This window comes from Gracilinanus agilis, chromosome 3 (genome assembly GCF_016433145.1).
Source record: "Gracilinanus agilis isolate LMUSP501 chromosome 3, AgileGrace, whole genome shotgun sequence".
NCBI lineage: Eukaryota > Metazoa > Chordata > Mammalia > Didelphimorphia > Didelphidae > Gracilinanus > Gracilinanus agilis.
In genome coordinates this window covers 242157997-242180072 of record NC_058132.1, presented here as the reverse complement: position 1 = coordinate 242180072, position 22076 = coordinate 242157997, and the positions used below count along the sequence as shown (strand labels likewise).

The window sequence follows — 22076 nt, the reverse complement described above, 5'->3', positions numbered from 1 at the left end:
CCCCCCGTCCCCTCCCTTTCCTCCCTCCCTCCCTCCCTTCTATCTTAGAATTGATGTTAAGTATCCACTTTAAGACAGAAGAGCAGTGAGGGCTAGTCAGTTGGGTTAAATGACTTGCCCAGGGTCCCACAGCTAGGAAATGTCTGAGGTCAGATTTGAACCCAGGTCCTCCCAACTCTAGGATTGCTATTCTATCCACTAAGTTATCTACTTACCTCTCATATTTCTATTTTATTCATCTAGGTATACTTTCCCTTCCTAATATTCCTCGAGGGCAAGGATTATTTAATTTTTTCTGTCTTAAGCATCATTATAGTGAGTGTCTAGTACACCCTTTTTTACTACCCTGTGACTTAGTTTTTTGTTTTTTTTTTTTAATTTGGAGCTGTGATTTCATCAGTGTCAGGAAATCCCTGTGAAGAGCCTCCTTTATCATTTTTTCAGTCATGTCTGACCTCTTTTGCAATTCTCTTGGCAAAGTTACAGGAGTAGTTTGCCTTTTCCTTCTCCAGCTCATTTTATAGATGAGGAATTGAGTGTTAAGTGACTTGCCTGGGGTCACACAGCTAGTAAGTGTCTGAGGCTAGTTCACTTATCCTCTGTCCAACCCTGTCTCCTGCCAGTCATAGATTAGGTACTTAATATAACATACTTATTGAATGAATGAATGAATGAATGAATGAATGAATGAATGAATGAATAAAAGAATGTTCTAATGTTGTTAGCCTTTAGGTAAGGACATGTCATTGGAGACATGTGAGAATGTATACTGTGAGAAAAGGCATATTGTTCAAATAAAGTATCAGTAAGCAGCACACTTGGAAATTATTATAAAAATATTATAAACATATATTCCCCATATTCATCTTGAGATTGCCCTGAAATTTTTCCAGGCTGAGGGGAAATAAGTGGATGCTTGAGTAGAATTGGATCATGTAAAATTTAATTGGTAAAACTGTAATAACAGTCAATAAATAAGCAAATAAAAATTATTAATTGATTTAAAACCAACCAATTGCCAGCAGTATCTTTTCAGTGTGAAAATACTTATTTTTCTCCCCACTAAAATTCTGCCATTTGTGCTTCCAGGTTGGCAACCTCGATGGTTTGTTTTAGATAATGGGATATTATCCTATTATGATTCACAAGATGATGTGTGTAAAGGAAGCAAAGGAAGCATAAAGATGGCTGTTTGTGAAATTAAAGGTAAGAGAACAACTGAAATTAGAAGAAAATTTAAAACAAATGAAGGAAGGATTGAACTTTGTATCTAAAAAGTTGAGAAAACTGCAGTTCATAAGAAATTTTATCATTCTTTCCCTTTTGCAGATGGGCATTCTATTTTTTTTTTAATTTTAAAAAAGTTATTTAATTAAATTAGACTATTTTTTCCATGGTTACATGATTCATGTTTTTTCCCCTCTCCCCTCCTGGAGCCGATGAGCAATTCCACTGGGTTTTGCATGTGTCATTGGTCAAGACCTATTTCCATATTATTAATATTTGCTAAAGAGTGATCATTTAAAGTCAAAATCCCCAATCATATCCCCATAGAACCATGTGATCATTATATTTTTTTCTTCTGCGTTTCTGCTCCTACGGTTCTTTCTCTGGATGTGGATAGCATCTTTCTCATAAGTCCCTCAGAATTGTCCTGTATCATTGCATTGCTGCTAGTTGAGAAGTCCATTACATTCAATTGTGCCATATTGTATTTGTCTCTGTGTACAACGTTCTCCTGGTTCTGTTCCTTTTACTCTGCATCAGTTGCTGGAGGTCATTCCAGTTCACATGGAATTCCTTCAGTTCATTATTCCTTTGAGCACAATAGTATTCCATCACCAGCAGATACCACAATTTGTTCAGTCATTCCCCAATCGATGGATGCCCCCTCATTTTCCAATTTTTTTGCCACCACAAAGAGCATTTTTGTTTGAATATTTTTGTACAAGTCTTTTTCCTTATTATCTCTTTGAGGTACAAACCCAGCAGTGGTTTGACTGGATCAAAGGGCAGGCAGTGTTTTAAAGCCCTTTGCACATAATTCCAAATTGCCTACCACAATGGTTGGACCAATTCACAACTCTACCAGCAATGCATTACTGTCCCAATTTTGCCACATCCCCTCCAACATTCATTACTCTCTCTTGCTGTCATATTAGTCAGTCTGCTAGGTGTGAGGTGATACCTCAGAGTTGTTTTGATTTGCATTTCTCTAATTATAAGAGCTTTAGAACACTTTTTCATGTGCTTATTGAAGTTTTGATTTCTTTATCTGAAAACTGCCTATTCATGTCCCTTGCCCAGCAAAGGACATTCTTAAACATAGTTTTTTCTGCTTCTGCATTCATTTGGAATGAAATTCAAAATGAATCTTTTACTAAAATTGGTTGTCTTATTAGAAAAGGACTCTAACATTTTAGATCCACTCTGATTCTACAAGTCTTTCACTAAAAGACATCTTAAAAGTTCAGAAGTTGAGCTCTAAGAGATGGACAATTTCCCATATTAATGGTTTGAAGTAATCTACCACTTAGATTCTGAGTACCAGTTTGGAATAAAATCCTTTTTTAAAAGTGCACATTCTGGAGAAGGAGAAATGATGTACTGATTGTATTGATAAAAAAATTTATGGACCATTCACTTCATTTTGGGTTGAATTGGGTAAAGTGATTGTGAAAAGTGTTAGATTCTTGGTGGAAAAGTGGGAAGGAAAAACTGGTGTTTTGATAGAAATGTAATCTCCTCAATGGGGATCCTCTTTCCAGTGGTACAGACTACAACTCCTCCATATGGGCCCTTGCCATTATCCTAATGCATTCTTTTCCACGTTCTTCCTCGAGTCTTCCTGAGAGAGGCCATCCTTGTAGATTTATAATACAATATACAGAGCCTTCTTGTAGATCTATAGAAACAGTTAAATGGTATGATTGATTAGAGTGCTGGACTTGGACTCAGGAAGAATTGGGTTCAGCCCTTCCTCAGACACTTACTAGGCTTCTTGGCCTTTTATAAACCACTTACCCTCACCAAGCCTTCATTTCCTTATATGTAGAATGAGAGATTTAGGCTTGATGACCTCTTGACTACTGTCCAGCTCTAAATCTCTGATCTTGTGATCTCTTGATGTGGTGGGTACCAGTGTAAATGGGGTCTTTCTTTTAGTTGTCTCTCCCCCTCATGTGGCCAACCCACTTCCTCTGTCAGTCTCAAATTTCTCTCCTGTTGTTGTTCTCCTTTGTGTAAGACTTGATTGGCGGCATGCTACACCCTCCTGCACCCATGCCGTGACTCTCCCTTGCCCTTGGGGTGACCTGTAACTTCCAAGGCTGAGGCCTTCTGGGTCTCCTAACATCAAACGGGAGAAGATGGATATCAAAAAGAGGAGTTTTTGTGGTGGGAACCATTGAGAAAGCCCTTTGGGGATTGTAGCCACAAGCCCCGTGATAGTCTAACCTCTGTCCCCTTTTCCTCTGCTCTGCCACCATCCCTGCCCACGTGGAAGCTGGTCTGTCTCACGTTATATGTTTCTCTTTTATGGTCTAAGGATGCACCGCTGCCTGGCCAGAATACCAGATGGTGCGCCCTCAGTATTTCACCAGGCTCTTTCTGGGGAAGCATACACCAAAAGGCTTTCCAGGGTGGTTGAAGCTGCCTGAGCTGGGTTCTGCTGCAGTAATTTTGGAGAGCCTGTGGGCACCTTCCTGCCAAAGTGACTGGCGCAGGGGGTCAGGGCTCTGCACTTACTAATAGGAACTGCCCTTTAGAGAGCACACGAGAGCTTGCACACTGCTTTGAATATGGTGTCTCATTAGAGCCTACAGCGACCATGCCCTCCAAGCATTATTATAGAGGAGGACACTAAAGCTCTGAGGGTTTACATGACTTCCTCATGATTTCACAGGTACTAAGTTGGGGTTTTTCCATATCACATGTCAATGCAATTTTTAACATTCTTATTCTGACATTTTTCAGTCTATGTTTTCTCCCTCCTCACTTCCTCTATCCAAGAAGACAGAATGTTCCTTGTTCAAACTTTTCCATGTGTCCTCTCTCTAATAACAAACCAGAAGCATTCCTCAGAGAGAGTAAGTTTTAGAGGTAGAATGGACTAAGTAATATGAGAGTATTGGAAGTGGGGGCTGGGCAAGAGGAAGAAATAGGGAAGGAAACAAGTATTTATTAAATACCAACTGCTGTATGCTAGGCATTGTGCTAAACTCTTTACAGATGTTATTACATTGGATGCTCACAACAACCATTGAGGTCAGTGTTGTTATTCCCCCATTTTACAGATGAGGAAACATGGCAGACAGAGGTTAAGTGACTTGTCCAGAGGTACATAGCTAGTATGTGTCTGAGGATGGATTTGAACTCAGCTCTTCCTGACTTTGAAAAACCTAGGACTCTGCCTCTGGTAAATAAAAAGCAACTAATAAAAAAGCTTTCAGTGCGTGTCCTTGAGCCATTCACATGTTCTTTCACCTCTATGATTGGGTAAGTATATTTAGGGGTATTCACAGTAGTGACTATGGAGGTGTTGGAAAAGAATTGGCTGCTTGACATGCAGGAGTATTGGAGGGCGAGGGAGGGGAAGAAAACACAAAGGCAAAGCAAAGTGAATTTTCAGCCCAAAACAACTTGGAAGGCCTGCACCAGGGATCTAGTGCACCAGGTGGAGATGGAGTATAGCACACCAGGGCAGGCCCCACTGAGGCAGCAGACTTTGGGCACAGCCGAAGGCTTCCAGAACTGTCAACCACAGATAGTAAGGGGGGCTCAGCTGTTCACAAGGAAATTACAGGGTCCCTTTGCTGGCTCTGGGTGCAAGACTCTTGTCACATTGCCCATATACAGAACCAGGTCACAGTGCAGGGGCTCAGAGGCAAGTATCACCCAGCAAAACTGAGCATAATTGTCCAGGGGAAAAAATGGATATTCAGTGAAATAGAGGACTTTAAAACATTCTTGATGAAAGGACCAGAACTGAAAATTTGATTCTCTAATGTAAGACCCAAGAGAATCATAAAAAAGTAAATGGGAAAGAGAAATCAAAAGGCATTCAATAAGGTTAAACTGGGAACATCCCACCATGGGAAGATGATTATTATTAGGGCAGTCAAAAGGAGTATATATAGATAGAGGCTGACGGTGTGACTTGAATAGGATGAGATGATATAAAACATAAAATTAAGGCACGATGAAGAGGAATGCATTGTGAAGAGAGGGAAGGGAAAAATAGAATGGAGCAAATTATTGTACATAAAAGAAGATGAAAAAGTGTTCACTGGGGGCAACTGGGTGGTGCAGTGTATTGAGAGCCAGGCTTAGAGACGGGAGGTCCTGGGTTCAAATGTGACCTCAGGCACTTCCTAGCTGTGTGACCCTGGGCAAGTCACTTAACCCTCATTTCCTAGCTCTTACCACTTTTCTGCCTTGGAACCAATACACGGTATTGATTATAAGATGGAAGGTAAGGGTTTTAAAAAAATAAACAAATAAATAAAAAAATAAGTTCACCAAGGAAGAGAAGAATGGGGAAGGGTGGGAAGAAGAGCATGTGAACTTTATTCTCATTAGAATTGGCTCACGAAGGGAAAAACATATACAATTAATTGGGTATCGAAATCTCTCATACTCTATAGGAAAATAGGCAGGGAAGGGGATAAGAGAAGAGAGTGGGGCAGATAGAAGAGAGTGCAGATTTAGGAGGTCAGAAAATAAACAGGGGTAAATAGAATACAAAGTGATACATAAGTAATTATAATGGTACCAAAAATTTTTTACAAGTCTCTCTAATAAAGGCCTCATTTCTCAAATACATAGAGAAATAAGTTGAATATAAAAGATTACAAATCATTCTGCAATTGATAATGGTCAAAGGATATAAACAGGCAGTCCTCAAATGAAGAGAGCTTTAAAACTCTCCATAGTCAGGCAAAAAATGCTATACATTGTTTTTTTCAGACATATAATATTACAACGTACAGTGTAAACATAACTTTTGTACACACTAGGAAACCAAAAAATGTGTGTGTTTTTCTTACACTGGTCTGGACCTGAACCCGCAGTATCCAAGATATGCCTGTATTTGAGTCAAATCATGTTCCCAGAAATTTACTGGGCATGCAATAATAAGCAGGTTAAAAAAAATCAAACCTACCATAAAATATTGCACACAAACTTGGGATCTTCATGCAGATTTAGTGAACATCACTTAAAACTTACTCAAAATATTTTAGGATCTTTTCTTTTGGAATTACCTTCAGAGACTGTTTTTGAGCCACATGAAATTAATCTAAGTTTCAGTGTGTGGTCCTGTCTTAACTTTGTTACTTCCAGGATTACTCATCTGGATCTTGGATCTAAATGACTTTTGGTTGCTTTTAAAACTCAGTTGGTTCCAAAGAGGTAAAAACTAGTTACCACTGAGGCTACTCAAAATATTAATGCTCTGAGGGCATTTTCAAAAGAGGCATTCCAAAAAGAAGTGTCATTCTTGCTGGAGGTGTGCATTCTAACCTTCAGTCTCAGAACAGACCATCTGAATAAATCTTATTATTTAAAAAACATTTCCATACCATGTGCTGGGAAGTCAATGTTGAATCTTAGCATTGTTTGCCTCTGAGACAGGTTTTAGCTTGTTCTCCAGAACCATTAATGTACACATAGACTTCTCTTTGGAATTTTAGGGAATAGGCTTAAGTTTAAAGATCATGACTGAAATTAAAAAACTTAAAATTTACCTTAAGATCTTTGCTTTCATCACAATGGCATGTACACTTTTCTGTTTTTTCATAAAGGATATCCTGACTCTATCTCTTTGCACCAGTTGACACCAATGCCTAGAATATGCTCCTCTCTCACTTTCACACCCCAAAACTATTAACTTCTTTCAAAGATCAGTTCAGATGCCATCTTCTACATGAAGCTTTTTCCATCCTCTAGCCTACTGCCTCCCACTCTCCTCCCTCCTCCATTACCTCTCTCTACTTTGCATATTTTTTTATATTTGCCTATATGTTGAATCAAATCTACAATCACTTATTAAATACCTACTGCGTTTCAGACCCTGTGCTACGTGCCAGGGATTCAAAGAACAGAAAAAGAACAAATCTGTGCTCTTAAAGAGCTCACAGTTTAGTTGTGGAGACAGTTTGCCAAATATCCATGTAAAAATAAGATGTATTCTGGATAAAACTGGTGATAATCTCAGAGGGAAAGCTCTAATATTTATGGAATTTTGAAAGGCATCTTGCAGAAGGTGAGATTTTTTTTTTTTAAGCTCAGGATTTAGATTCAGGAAGACTGGGTTCAAATCCAGTCTTAGATACTTAGTAGCGGAGCCTGGGCAAGTCACTCAACTTTTCAATGTCTCAGTTTCTTCATCTGTAAAATGGAGATAATAATAGCACCTTCCTCCTAAGGTTGTGGAATTGTGTCAATTGAGTAATCCATGTAAAGTGCTTTGCAAACCTTAAAACTGTATAGAAATGCCAGTTGTTTATCCCTCATCATCTTAGCTTGGACCTGAAGGAAATTAAGATAGGCAGGAGTTGGAGATGAAGACAGAATTTTAGGCAAAGGGGACATCCAGGCTATATACATATTGTTTCCCCTGTTAGAGTGTAAACTCATTGTGAACAGAGACTGTTTTGTTTTTGCTTTCCCAGTGCCCAACACAGTCCTGGAGCAATAGGGGGAAGCCCTTAATAAATTACTTATTGATCAGTGGTTGTGACTGGTCTTCTTTAAGAATGACAAAGTCAGGGGGCAGCTGGGTAGCTCAGTGGATTGAGAGTCAGGCCTAGAGATGGGAGGTCCTAGGTTCAAATCTGGCCTCAGACACTTCCCAGCTGTGTGACCCTGGGCAAGTCACTTGACCCCCATTGCCCACCCTTACCACTCTTCCACCTAGGAGCCAATACATAGAAGACAAGGGTTAAAAAAAAAAGCATGACAAAGTCATATTGACTCTGGAGTCATCATAACAAAAACAAATAACAGCATAGTGCAAGTCTGGCCCCTTCTTCAAGCCTTTTCTGACTCTTTGGATTCATTCTGCTTTCTTCCTTCTTGCAGTACATATTACACCTACAACTTTAAATAATGTTTCATGAATTTTAGTTTTCCCTCTTACTACCACTTTTTGTTTATTTCTGCACCTGATCCAAAGCTAAAGCAATGCTGGACACATAGTAGGCAGTAAAGACTGACTAGCCTGAATAGCATGTGAGATGTACAACATCAGTTTTCCAGTCAAGATATCAAGGCCCTGTTTGCACACAAGCAACCTTGGGGAGGAATCTAGGAAAAGAACACTGAATTTGGAGTTAGGCAAATCCTGAGCTTGAATTTCATTTCTGATACTTGGGATCACAGATTTAGGACTTGTAGACATTAGGGATCATCTGGTCCAAACACCATCATTTAATAAAAGAGAAAATTAAGATAAAATGAATTCCCCAGGGTTTGAACCTAAGACCTTTGATTCCACTTAACCTTTCTAACATTTTCTATAAAGTGGGGATCAAAAAGCCTGTGGTAATTACTTAGAGAAGGTGAGGCTCTCTGGATTCTTCTGGTTGTGAGTAACATTGGGCTGATTACATCAAGCCCTGGAATGTTGCAGAACTTCCTAAGTGAGATTAAAAGTCAACCAAGAGAATAAGGCCTGACTGTCTACATAAGGGAAACCAAGGAGAGGAGGAATGTCCACTGCCAAGGCTAGGATATGCTGGTCCCATCAGTACCTATGGATTTGCAGTCAGTTGGGCCAGGATTGAATTGGAAGAAAAGAAATAGCACATTGGTTTCAGTGACCCCAGGGTTCTCCTGGAAACAGTTTCCTTTTAAACAGCAGTGTTTTGGATGATGCCTATAACTCAGGAAATCCCAGGATCTCTGAGGAATCAAAGTCATAATCAGTCAGTAAGCCTTTATTAAATACCTACTATGTGCCAGCCATCGTGTTAAATTCTGGGGATACAAAAAAAAAATCTGTCTGCTCCCAAGGAGCTCCCAGTGCCATGTTGGGGAGACAATACAACCAGAAGATGGAAATTGTGGTGAGAAATATGGAGGTGTGTTGCAGAGCGGGGAAGGAAGAGGGGGCTGGCCCCAGGCCCTCCTCAGATGGAGCTTGTGGAACTCATCCTCCTGTCTTCCAGGCCTGGGGCAGAGGGGCCTAATGAGACTCTGTGCAGCTGACTGCCACAGGGCAGTGGAGAGATGCAATCTGGGTCTAAATGCCCATCAGTGAGGTCACAGATCCACTAAATCAACCAGGCTGTGGGAGGACCAGATGAGATAACAATGTGGGCAACATACTTGGGAAGCCTTAACAACACTAAATAAATGCCACTTGTCAACATCACTTTAATATTGTTTTGGCTAATTCTTAGGGCTGGCTTTAGAAAATGAGTAAATGTATCGAAGGAGGCTGGCAGGAAGACAAAGTGGTGCATTTTCCTTATCTGCCTCTTCCTCTTGCTTTGTTTCTCTCCCTTGTTCTCTTCTGCTCTCAGCTCAGGTTGGGCAGCCTGACCCCGGTCCTGGCTAAGTGAGGGGTGACAAGGCTGCGCTGGAAAGAGTTCCTCCCTGCTCCCCCTGTCCCTTGCAGGAGCACTGTGCCACCCAAATTAGTTTGTTCTGTAGACACCTCAGTGTTTTCTCATTTGTTTCAGCTCCCAGTGTTGCTTTTGGAAACTTTTTGGAAACTGTTTTCTTGTTCTTATTTGCAGTTCACCCCGCAGACAATACAAGAATGGAATTAATCATTCCGGGGGAGCAGCATTTCTACATGAAAGCTGTGAATGCCGCTGAGAGACAGAGATGGCTAGTCGCTTTGGGCAGTGCAAAAGCTTGTTTGACTGACACTAGAGCAAAAAAGGAAAAAGGTATCAAAAGGGAAATATGGCTTTTATCTGTATCTCTTTGTGTATCTATGTTTCTATCCACACACCCCACCCCAAAGCAAGAGAACTGAGGCTAGTGGCATGGTGTTGGCTAGACTCTGTTAAATTCAAAAAGTTTTGAATGTTGTCTTAAGGGTGTGGTACAGTGAGGACCTTTTCCAGAAGGCTGGATTCCACAGGGTTGAATTTCTATTTTGGCTGTGTTTGGTCATGAAAATTATCTGCCAATTGGGCATCTGGGTGGCTCAGTGGATGGAGAGCCAGGCCCAGAGACAGGAGGTTCTGGATTCAAATGTGACCTCATACACTTCCTAGCTGTGTGACCCTGGGCAAGTCACTTAACCCCCATTGCCTAGTCCTCACTGCTCTTCTGCCTTGGAACTAATACGCAATATTGATTCTAAGATGCAAAGTAAGGGTTTAAAAAAAAAAAAGGCAAAAACTCTGCCAAGGTGTGGTATAGAGATAACTCTCTTCCCCAATGAAATTCCAGATTCTTGAAGTTTTATAAGTCCAGTTGTAAGTTGTGTCTTAAAATTCTGGCAAGGGATAAATTATTTATGGCTGTTGGAAATGGGAAAGGACTAATTAATTGTACAGGAGGGATTTAGGTTAGATCAGATTGGCAGATCACACCAAACCTGTTCTGATCATCTCTGCTGAAGGCTGTAAGCTGCTTTTGGCTTCCTCTCCATTTGGCCCTGTCCAGTGATTCTGGAGCAACTCTATCCAGCATGGCTGGAGCATGCCTGCTGTTTGCCCCAAACATCTCCTTCATATACTCTGCTTCTGCTTCTAGTGGATGAGTAGTAGAGATTGTAGGTTAGGTGATGAGCTTACACAGTCCTGTCAAAGTGAAGAAGAAAACTATTGAATATGAAGACTTGAGTGAGTTTCCAAGAGTGCCATTGTAAAATATCCAAAGGGACATATTCACCAATTTTGTAGTTCATTCCCCTGCCTTTTGAAGGTACTTTTCCTAAATTGTATCCCAGAGACATAAGTGGTTATCTATTTTGTATTTAAAGATCACCAGGGGATTATTCGCCTCTGCCATTGAAATCCTTTTACTCTAGTATTCATGCTTAGTGCCCTTTTTATGATTCTGTATGATTCTGTATCATTATATTTCCTAAAGAATATTAACAAGATTGTTAAACTTGCTCAGGCTAATGTGTATGCCTTTTTCTTTCAGAAATAAGTGAAACCAATGAATCTCTGAAAACCAAAATGTCTGAACTTCGCCTCTACTGTGACCTCTTAATGCAGCAAGTTCATACCATACAAGAATTCGTCCATCATGACGACAGTCATTCATCCCCCAGTGTAGAGGTATTAAGTGTAATGTTCTATGCAGATCTGATAAAATTTGGGAGTCACATTGTGAATCACCTTGCGGGTGAGATAAGAAATTCTGGGTCAAATCTAAAGCAAAGTAATATCCAAAGAGGACATCTAAAAAGCCACCTAACCCTATGGTTCTCATCCCCATTGGGTACTGGGAATCCTTTTTAATGTTAAAAAAAAATCATGTTTGCCACACAGTGGGTGTGTTGGAACTAAATAGAGAGCAAAATGACAAGTCTTGGTATGCTGGTGTCATACAATAACTGTGAACTCCCAGGTTGGAGCCATTGTTTTACACTGTACTTCCATAGCTGTTGCAAAGCAGGATCTATGGAGCATCGTGTTTCTCAGGTGAAGTCAGGTCTGTCCACATAGAAAATCTAGTAATTTAGGTAAACAATATTTTTTCTATGTGGTTTCTGAGAATATTTCTAAGAATGGTCTTTAGTTTTGTGTCATTTTTTAATACATTTTTTCCCCACAATATTGTTTGAAAAGGTTTAGAATTCAGATATGTAGGATCTGGTTATACTAGCACATACTAAGAATATGCTAATGATGTGACTAATCCTAGAAGCCACAGTACTCTTCTCTAAGTAGAGGGGGGAGTGGCTTTTGTATACCTCTATTTTTTTTTCTTTCTTTTTCTTTTTTTTTAACCCTTAACTTCGGTGTATTGTCTCATAGGTGGAAGAGTGGTAAGGGTGGGCAATGGGGGTCAAGTGACTTGCCCAGGGTCACACAGCTGGGACGAATTTGAGGCCGGATTTGAACCTAGGACCTCCTGTCTCTAGGCCTGACTCTCACTCCACTGAGCTACCCAGCTGCCCCCTGTATACCTCTATTTTTTGTTCTAAGTGGGAAAGGATAAAGTAAGGATTAAAGAAAAGTTTAGTCTTTTTTTTCCAACTCAGTTTAGTTTAAAAAAATTATTAAGCACCTACCAGGTTTAAGGCTAGAGAAACAAGGAAAATGTTTTCTTAAAATACCATTTGCTTATTTTGTTTGCATATTTGGCCTGCTGGACCTAAATGGCTCCCCAAAGCCACACTGCATGTAATGATCTCAGAACAAGATTGTCAATATTAAGACTCCTTCTCAAAATTGAATTGAGATTTTTTTCCAGTTGTGTACACCAGGAATTAGAAAATTGTTGCCACATATGTCCATTTTATTTAGAAGTTTAGAAATTATTGCCTAATACATTTTTAGATCACCACTGTCTAAAGTAAACAGGGAAAAGCATGTTTTTAAATTTTACATGAATTTAGTTTCATTCCTATATTATTTATTCAAGAAGAGACAGCTATTACTTACCTATCCACAGGTTGCTGCAATTTTCTGACACCCTGTACTTGGAAGTAAAATGTTCACTCAAAGCAGTTTTTTAAATGTATTAATTGAAGGTAATATTTTCCTCCTTGATTGTAATGTTGCCCTTTTGAACAAGATTCATTTATGTGTGTCTCTGATTTCATTGATTTTGGCATTTGTGTGTCTGTTGATTTTTTTTTCAGAATATGAATGAAGCTTCATCTCTGCTTAGTGCCACATGTAATACATTCATCACCACACTTGAAGAATGTGTGAAGATAGCAAATGCCAAGTTTAAACCAGAGATGTTTCAGTTGCCTCATCCAGATCCTTTAGTTTCTCCTGTGTCACCTTCACCTGTTCAAATGGTTGGAACTCTTTTCCCTCAGTGGGATTATTTCAGTTTTTAAGATACTTGGGGAGAAAACAAACCGCATTTCTTGGTATAGTCACTGTCATATGCATAGGCTCAATATTCTGCATTAGCACAACTGGGAAAAATGAAAGAAAATTTCTTGTCAAGTGATGTGAGCTTGCAATTTTGAAATTAACCAGAATCTCTGGAATGAGTACATTGTTGACAGGGTCAGTTGGTATGTTGTCATTTCAGGGTTGTTAAATTTGATGTCATGTTTAAGTGGGGCCCCATAGGTAAGATAAAATGAAAAAGACCTTTAATTTTGTACTAAAAAGTGCAGGATAGTTTTCACAAAGGGAAGAAGGTGACATTCATGATATCCGTCACTGCCACTTTGGAAATTGCCTGAAAAAAGATTTGGAGAGATTTCTCCCAAGGATTTCTACAAAATCTATGATGTTTCAGACTGGCATATTGTATGGTTGGCTAAATTGGAGATTTGTTCCCCAAAACAGTCTTTTGAATAGACTATATGGTGAGATATTCTTCATTTTATCAAGAAGTGTATTTATTAAGCATCTACTACTTTTCAGGTTTATGTACAGTATCCAATTGTACATAAAAATTCACTTTCCAAAATCAAATCTAAAAGCATATTTAAAGAATTCCTTTGTAGAGCTAAGATTGCTCCCCTAATTTTTATCAACCCAAAAAAAGTATTTGGAGATTTTATAGGGATGGAGAATTGAGCCTGGGATTTCACTGGGATATAGGGAATTCCTAAATAAGAAAACACTTTCTATCAGAGGAAGTCATAGACAAGAACTGCACAGAATGGGAAGACACAGTTGGATTGTAATAGAAATCATTGGAAAGAGTGCCCATCCCAATGAAATCACAGTTCTGTTGGAGTATTTAATTTTTAAGAATCTTTTCCCAATAATCTCTTTGTCGAATTGGTTCAATAAAGTTAGTTTAGATGATTACATTTATATTATACTTTTGGGGGGCCTATTTGTGCATCTTTTAACTTATATATCTCATTTTTATTTTTTGATTTCTAGATGAAACGTTCCATCAGCCACCCTGGTTCTTATAGCTCAGAGAGGTAAAATTATCTTTCTTTTCCCTTTCTTTCTCATTCTTACCACATTCTATCCCTCCAGGAAAACCTATAGTATCATAGGATTTAGCATTGCAAAGGACCTTAGAAGTCATCAGATATAGCCTCCTCATTTAATAGATGAGGACTTTGAGGTTGATGGAAATGAAGTTGTCCAGGGTCACACGTTAACGAGTCTGAGGCAGAAGTCAAATCCAACTCAGCCTGGCTCCAAGTCTAGTGCCCTAGCCCTTACACCATGCTTTTTTTTGTGTGTGTGTGGGGGCATTAATAGGATAATTTGGCATGTAAAATGGCAGAGGACATGCCATTTATCAGCTGATCACTTTGTATATTTGTCAAGTGCTTATAAGCATCTCAGGCATTGATAATTGGGAATTTGATTAGAGCTTCTAGTATCTAAAGTTGAAGTATAATTTATAATTTCTCTTAAGTATATTAAGAGGTAAAGAAGTAATGATCATGGAGTCAGCTAAGTGGCTCTGTGGATTGAGAGCCATGCTTAGAAATGGATGATACAGGTTTCAAATCTGGCTTCAGACACTTCCTAGCTATGTGACAGTGGGCAAGTCACTTAATCCCCATTGCCTAGCTCTTACTGCTCTTCTGCCTTGAACTGCTACTTAGTAACCATTCTTAGACATAAATTAAGGGTCTTAAAAAAAAAGAAGTCATCATCATAGTGAAAAATTGTAAAATGAGAGAGAAATTCACGGACACTTAAAAGTAAACACTAGTCAAACTGGTGACATCAGATTTATTTTTATTCTTGAATAACCTCTTATAGTTCCAGGTTTTTAAGTTGGTTTGTGCATTAGGTTCCTAATAGTAATATTTATCTCTTAGAAATGTAAGTTGCCATTTATTGTATCCTTATTACTTTTTTTTTTTTTTGGCTGAGAGGATTTTTTTCTAGGCCAGTCATGTAAAATCAAAATTCTCAAGTATTACATTTCACATAGATTCTAAGCTGAGAGGCATTAGTCAAAGGTTTGTAGAGGACCACATTGCCTCCTTTCAGAGAAAAATTCTTGGACTTTGTTACAGCTATTTTCTGTCCAGCTCAACTCAGAAACACATTTCAGTTATTAGTCTGCTAACATGAAAGGAGATTTCTCTTCTACTTAAATAGAATTAATTTAAGACTTTAAGTTGACTTGGGGATGTTTGAATTTGTTTAATTGCAAAGTGAATTAACTTACTTTATAGGAGTAGTCACACTGTAAAGGAACCAGGACCTTCACTTCATCGAATCTCCCAGCGACGCAGAAGAACCTACTCAGATACAGACTACAATGATATTCCCCCTGAAGACCCAGATAGTAAGTTTGAAAATAGCTGTAGCTGCCTTTGGATTTTATTAGCATTCTCACTATGGGTCTCCCAGATTAATGTTATTAAATGAGAATACTGATTGTTTTAGAACTCTGCTAAAATGTGTGTGCGTGTTTATGTATACACAGACACATACATGCACACACACGTACATACATATATTTCTGTGATTGAAAGCAAGGCATGTAGTTAAAAGAAACATGAGTTTTGTCATAAAACATTTTTTTTTGTAATTAAGAAATTTGTATCTTTTTCAAGTGAAAATATTTTCTGTCCTTGTTCCATGGTGGTTTTTTAAATTGGAAAAAGAGTAAATCATAAAATAGTTCCTGCAGGTAAGCAAATGACCATTCCAAGCCTAGAGGAAAAGTTTTCCATACTGGTATTTAGTATAATCAAGGGATAGGGTGAAGGACTAGGTCTGTAATCTTGTTATAGGAAACTTCTTGATGAGGAAACTCTTCTATCAATGCAGGTCAGCTTCTCTGAGTTTTATTATCTTAAAGACTGTTTCTATTAATTGATTGTTCACTGTCATCTTAGGTGGCCTAGGGAGCTATAGTTGGCTCTGTACTATTTATCACTTTTATCAGTGATAACTTTTAAAGTTTTTATCTAGGAGCTTAAAAATTTGTACAGCACTTTACAATATTGTCTCATTTGAACCTTACAAATTCCCTGAGAACTAGTGCCATTATTATCTCCATTTTACAGATGAAGAGAATGAGTTACTTGTCTAGCTAGTCAGCTAGGAAGTATTTAGGGACAGGCTTAAATTCAGGCCTTGTTGATTCTGGATCCAGAGCTCTGTCCATTGTAATATCCAGATTCCATCAGTCAATATGTGTCAGAGGCAGAACTTTATGAACCCAGGGCTTTTCTAGTGCCAAAGTTGATTCTTTAAACATTAAACCATACTGCATGCCTCCCAAGTCTAATTAAATGACATTATTATTTGCATATGTAAAGCATGTCTATGTATATTTAAAGTAGGAAAGTATTTTTGTGTCTCCTGGTGAATTGGAAATGCATTCATTGTTGCCCTTTCCTAAAATTGTTCTCATATTTTGTACCATTCGCTTCCCTAGTTCATCTATAGAGAATTTGAATAATTTTCTTATAGCAATTTGGGAATTTTAGCAGGACTTGTTCCAGAGAATGGTAGGTTTAGGTCAATTCATACATGTTGGAAAGATTATTTTGGGTCTCAGTTTAGAGTAGCCCAGGGAGCTGTGCTTGGCTCTGTACTATTTTTCACTTTTATCAATGACTTGGATAAAGACATTGATGGTCTGCTTATTAAGTTTGCAGAATAACCCAAAGATAGGAGTAGCTAATACATTGGCTGAAATTTAATCGGGATAAATAATTTATAATTTATCCATGGAATAAAAAAATTAACTTCACAAACAAAATGTGGAGGAGTCTAGGTAGCATTGTCCCCAAAATATCTTTGGATTTTAGTGGAATGCAAACTCAGTAAGTCAAAAAAGCTAAGGCGATTTTAGGTTAAATTGGAATAGCATTTGAGTTACATCAGAGTCTAGGGATGGGATAGTCCTATTGTGTTCTTCCTAATGAAAGCAGAATGAGAATATTTTGCTTGTTCCTAGAAGCTACATTTTAGGAGGACTTTGATAAACTGGACAGTGTCCAGGCATGGGTAGTCAGAATGGCTAATAGCCCTGGTGTCATGCCAAATGGTATCCAATAGAAGGAACTCAGTGGGTTTATCCCGGGATGTATAGGACTTCTTGGGAGCATGATAACTATCCTCAGTTATTTGAAGGATTGTCATGTGCATGAGTGGTTATAAAAGTGGTCTATTTGGCTCCAGAAAATTGAGAATTATAGAGTTCATTAGATGCAGAGAGACAAATTTTAGGTTTCATATAAAACTTCATTAACAATTAGAGCTGTCCCAAGGTGGAATGATTTGCTTTGTTAAGTAATAGATTTCTTTCACCAGTTGTCTTTAAGGTTGTATGATCATATCTTTGATAAATAGTGGATATGTTTCTTATTTAGCTATGGGTTGGACTAAATGGGGGGAGGGGTGTTGCAGAGAGTGTTGGAGGGTAGGAGGGTTCCAGCTCCAAGATTCGGAATTAGAAGAAATAGGTAGAAGAAGAAGGTTCAAGAGGACAAGTTAGAAGTGGTCTGAAATATGCTATGAACTGTGAGCAATAAAGGATGGAGGAAAGGAAAGGGGCGTGATATTTATGTGGTCTCTTTTAAGAGAAAAGGAAGTAGAAGAGGATGGTAGGGGAGAGCACTTGGGTGAGGTCTTTCTGCCCATGTTAGCACCAGGTTATCCCAGAGAGAAAATGAAATCATTTTCTGAGGTCACACACTTCATAGAGTTGTGGAATTAACATAAAAATCAAAGTTTGTTGATTCCTACTTACCTTTTACTGTGCTTCCTCAGGCTCTCAGCTCCAAAATGAAACCATTATGTCTTTGCCATTGATGTGTATGGTAGGTGCATGGTTGCCTCTGCTCCTGCTAATGTAGCCATATCTTAAGAGTTCTTCTAGTCCACATCAGCTTGTGATTGGGCTTTAAGGTCTTTATCTTACAGTTTGCCTTTCAAGTCTTTTAAGTTTTATTGATCCCAGATGACCCTGCTCTTGATGTTAGCCATTTAACATTCATTAAGTGGTACTAAAGTTTTATAATCCAGTTACAGTACAATATAACCTTGGTCCATCCAGCCTGTAGAATTAGTCTTTGTTCTATTGCCATCCAGCTGAGTATTATCTCTCATTTTTAAAAAGTTTGGTAAGGCCACCGAAACAGTGGTTTGATGCTACCTAAAGGGTAGTGGTTTAGGTACTTCACTGTTAGTAGGATCATAAAATCTTAAAGGTCATAGGGTGAGAGTTTCAAAACCAAAATGGACCTTAGGGCCAATTTAGTCCAATTCCCCTCATTTATCTGATGAGGGAACTGAGGTTGAAAGAAATTAAGTGATTTAGCTAATTAAATGTCTGGGAACTTAGATCTTCTTGACCTTTCAGCACTCTTATCTCCTGCCCCACCATCTGCCTCTGGGTCATCAGGACCAATTCCTCACTCACTGCTAGTAATCTTTCTGTAGTGGCCTTGATGGGCAGTACCATTCAGTTAATGTTGAACTACTTCTAGTACCATACCCACTGTTTTTTAATACCCATCTATTTTATTTTTTACCCCTCCAATTGTTAGAAGGACTAACTTAGTCCTTCTGGGACCATTTGGGACCAATATCATATTGGTCCCAAATGACTGTAACATTTCAAGATTTTTGGTTCATGATGTTCTGCCCTCCATTGTTGAAGATTATTTACTTTGGCAGAGAACTTGGAAACAAAGTTAAAATTAAGTAGTTCTGATTTTCCATTGTCATCTGTTAAAATTATACAATTTTATTCAAACAATAAGTTTGTCATTATTCTTCATTTGATTCAGATATAACTTTTAAAGGCTTTTTCATTGTACTTAATGGAAGCCTCAGTTCCTTCCTGACTTTAAAACTTTCTGTCTCTACTTTTTGGGCCACCTTTTTAATGTTTCCTTCCTTTCGTTTTTTTGTACATACTTAAAAATATGAGCTCACCGAGGAACTACCTCTGAAGCTTTGTTTTCCTTCCACAATACCATAATTTCTGATTTATAGTCAAAATTTCATTTCTCCTGTAGCCCAGTGAAATGAGCCACATACTATTTTAGATTCTTTAGTGATAGGATCATTCTTGCCTTAATTCTAAAGTTTTCTATATCTATTTTCCTGAAGGTCTGGCTATGTCAGACTCTACAAAGGCCTGGCTTCTTGAGACTTCTCAGTAGTTGAAGAATAGATGAAGCATTTAGCCACAGCCACCTTTAGCTACTTTAGCTAACAATTGATGAATGACTCAGTGGGTGACGATTAGAGTGGATATCATACCAATGGACTGTCCTTAGTTACCAATCTTCTGAGCACATGGTAGGTGGCCATTGTCATAAGGCTTATTACTGCAAAGGATTTTCTCTTCTTGTGGGGTATAACTGCTTTGGTACTGGGCTCTGTTGGGTTCACTTTCAGCATTGGGAGCTTTAGTGGAAGACTTTGTCATAGGCTCATAATTGAAAACTAGAAGGGACCTTGGAGCCTATCTAGTCCAACACCCCCATTCTACAGATGAAGAAACTGTGACTTACCCTCAAGGTCATGCAAGTAGGGTTTTGTTTTGTGTTTTTTAAACCCTTACCTTACGTCTTGGAGTCAATACTGTGTATTGGCTCTAAGGCAGAAGAGTGGTAACGGCTAGGCCAGTGGTTCCCAAACTTTTTTGGCCTACTGCCCCCTTTCCAGAAAAAATATTACTTAGGCACCCCCTGGAAATTAATTTTTAAAAATTTTAATGGCAGTTAATAGGAAAGATATATGTATTAATGTTTCTACCTTTTTTTGTAAAATGCACCTGTGGCCATCACCATTCCCCTGGATTGCTGCAGCACCCACCAGGAGGCAGTGGCACCCACTTTGGGAATCACTGGGCTAGGTAATGGGGGTTAAGTGACTTGCCCAGGGTCACACAGCTGGGAAGTATCTGAGACCAGATTGGAACCTAGGACCCTCCCGTCTCTAGGCCTGGCTCTCAATCCACTGAGCTACCCAGCTGCCCCTCACAAGTAGGTTTTGAATTTAGGTCTACTTATTCCAGAGGAGTGTGTTCTCCATTATACCACACTCCTTTCCTAGAAATGGTATGCAGAAATTTTAACAGGTAGATAAAAAAACTGATGATCTAAGCTCTCTTCAAGCTGTAAGTCCTAAAATCATATGAAGTCTAGTTTTAAATTTACCAGTTAACTACATGACCCATTTGATCTTTTTTTTGGATGTGATATTCCTCATCTGGAAAATGGAGTTGGATTAGATATGTGACGTTCTTTCCAGTTCTAAAATTCTGTGAATTTATATATTTAAAATTACAAGCCTGAATAACCAGTAGTTAACTGAGAAAGCTACCTCTATACTGCTCCTGCTTTATTGTCTAGAGCAGTGATGGGCAAACTTTTTAAAGAGGGGGCCAAAGGAAAGGAAATGCTCATCTGTCAGTCTGTTTCTAAGGGAACTCTTCCAAAGTTTCATTGTGTTGTATCTTACTCATTGTATTCGTCAGATTAGGAATAATGTGGTGGGGTGGGATAGAACATTTCAGGGGGCTGCATTTGGCCTGAGGGCCCATCACTGGTCTAGGTCAAAGACTCCATATTTTCTTTTCAATCTGAAATGTTAAAAGTATCATTAGAGACTGGCAAGTATTTAAAAGGAAAGTGACTTCATACATTTGTCTAAACTAAATGTCTTTTTAGTAGATTGGAAAGAACCATATTGGAAACACCCAGTAATAGAAAAATTAGCCTAATACTGGGCTCTCTTGGAAGGGGAGGTTTAAAATATTAATCTCTTTCTTATTAGGACCTGTTCACTGTTCAAGAAATATTCTCAATGGAGATTTGGCATCAGCAACCATTCCTGAAGAAAACAGAACCACGTCCAAAAAAAAATCTGAATTGGAAGATGTTCTTCCATCCCTCTCTTCCTGAGGAAACTGAAGTGTCCAACTTTCTCTAAGTATTGCTATGCAAAAGCTGCTGTAATTATATTGTTGTTATAGGGAGTAGTTTTTTTCCCTTTACTTAGAAGGATTTCTCTGCACTTTATAGAATAATGTTTTAAAAAACCCAACAACTACAAAAAACCTCTGAAGTGTATTTTATCTTTATATAGTTTATTTGCAAGAGTATTTTCCTAATAACTTTCACAATATGAATGTGCATCTCTTTCTTTGAACAAATGATGGTTTAAACATTTAGGCATTTATGAGGATAAATGTTGATATTTTTTTAGAAAGTGTGAAGGACTGACCTTGTCAGTTTGTATTGTCGCTTATAAACATGGAGCCTTTTGCACAGGTTTCATTCTGACAGAAGTGTGAAATATATGATTGTGCCATGGACCAACTGGTCACTTACCCCTTGAAAATGTGTTACTGCACCCGGTGGACAGTGTTCACATTGTCTTCCTTGAAGAAAAAACAAAACACAGAACAACTAATGATATCTTAATATATCTTTAGCCCACATGACGTGACATATCAAGTATTTTTTTATAAAACCAGACTGTGTCATCCTTCAGATGTGGGGATGGCACTACTGAATTGTTGATACCAAACTGTTGATATGAAGTATTTAATTTTCATTTATTTATTACTTTCTGCTTCATCAAAAAGAGGATGACATTCTGATTTGTGACCAACCAAATTTAAGATGTGCATATGTTATTTGCATTGTACCATAAAAAGAGGTTAGTTAATGTTGCAATGAATTTGCTCATTTTAAAACAAAGAAATAAAATTCTTTTTTTTTTGTGGAATAAGAGTTTTAGTGCTTGTTTCTAAAATAGTTCATTGAGCTGCTGTTGTAAGGTGTTCAGCTCTAAAGACTATTTAGAGAGTTTTTTGTGAAGTTTTTATAGAAAAAGAACTTCTTCAATGTTACTACTTTGGAATGGCATTATTTAATTAGTAAACAAATAGTTTTTTGCGGTGCCTGCTCATATCTACTATTAATGTTGTTAGTGTTTGCCTTGTTATCTGGTTTTTCAATGAACTTTGAGGAGATAATAATTAACTAAGGTGTTTGGACATGA

The 22076-nt window shown here is 38.3% G+C and overlaps 1 protein-coding gene across 1 annotated transcript in view; it reads left to right on the top strand.

The window, feature by feature from the left end:
- The window catches only part of PLEKHA3 (pleckstrin homology domain containing A3), a 27124-nt gene extending 5343 nt beyond the window's left edge, over positions 1-21781 (top strand). The window contains exons 2-8 of the mRNA XM_044669080.1: positions 1026-1206; positions 9744-9899; positions 11113-11249; positions 12782-12946; positions 14001-14044; positions 15269-15381; positions 20844-21781. Coding sequence (XP_044525015.1) covers positions 1026-1206; positions 9744-9899; positions 11113-11249; positions 12782-12946; positions 14001-14044; positions 15269-15381; positions 20844-20971 — 924 coding nt within the window. The 3' untranslated portion in view covers positions 20972-21781. The remainder of the gene's footprint in view (positions 1-1025; positions 1207-9743; positions 9900-11112; positions 11250-12781; positions 12947-14000; positions 14045-15268; positions 15382-20843) is intronic.
- Positions 21782-22076: the final 295 nt, after the last annotated feature.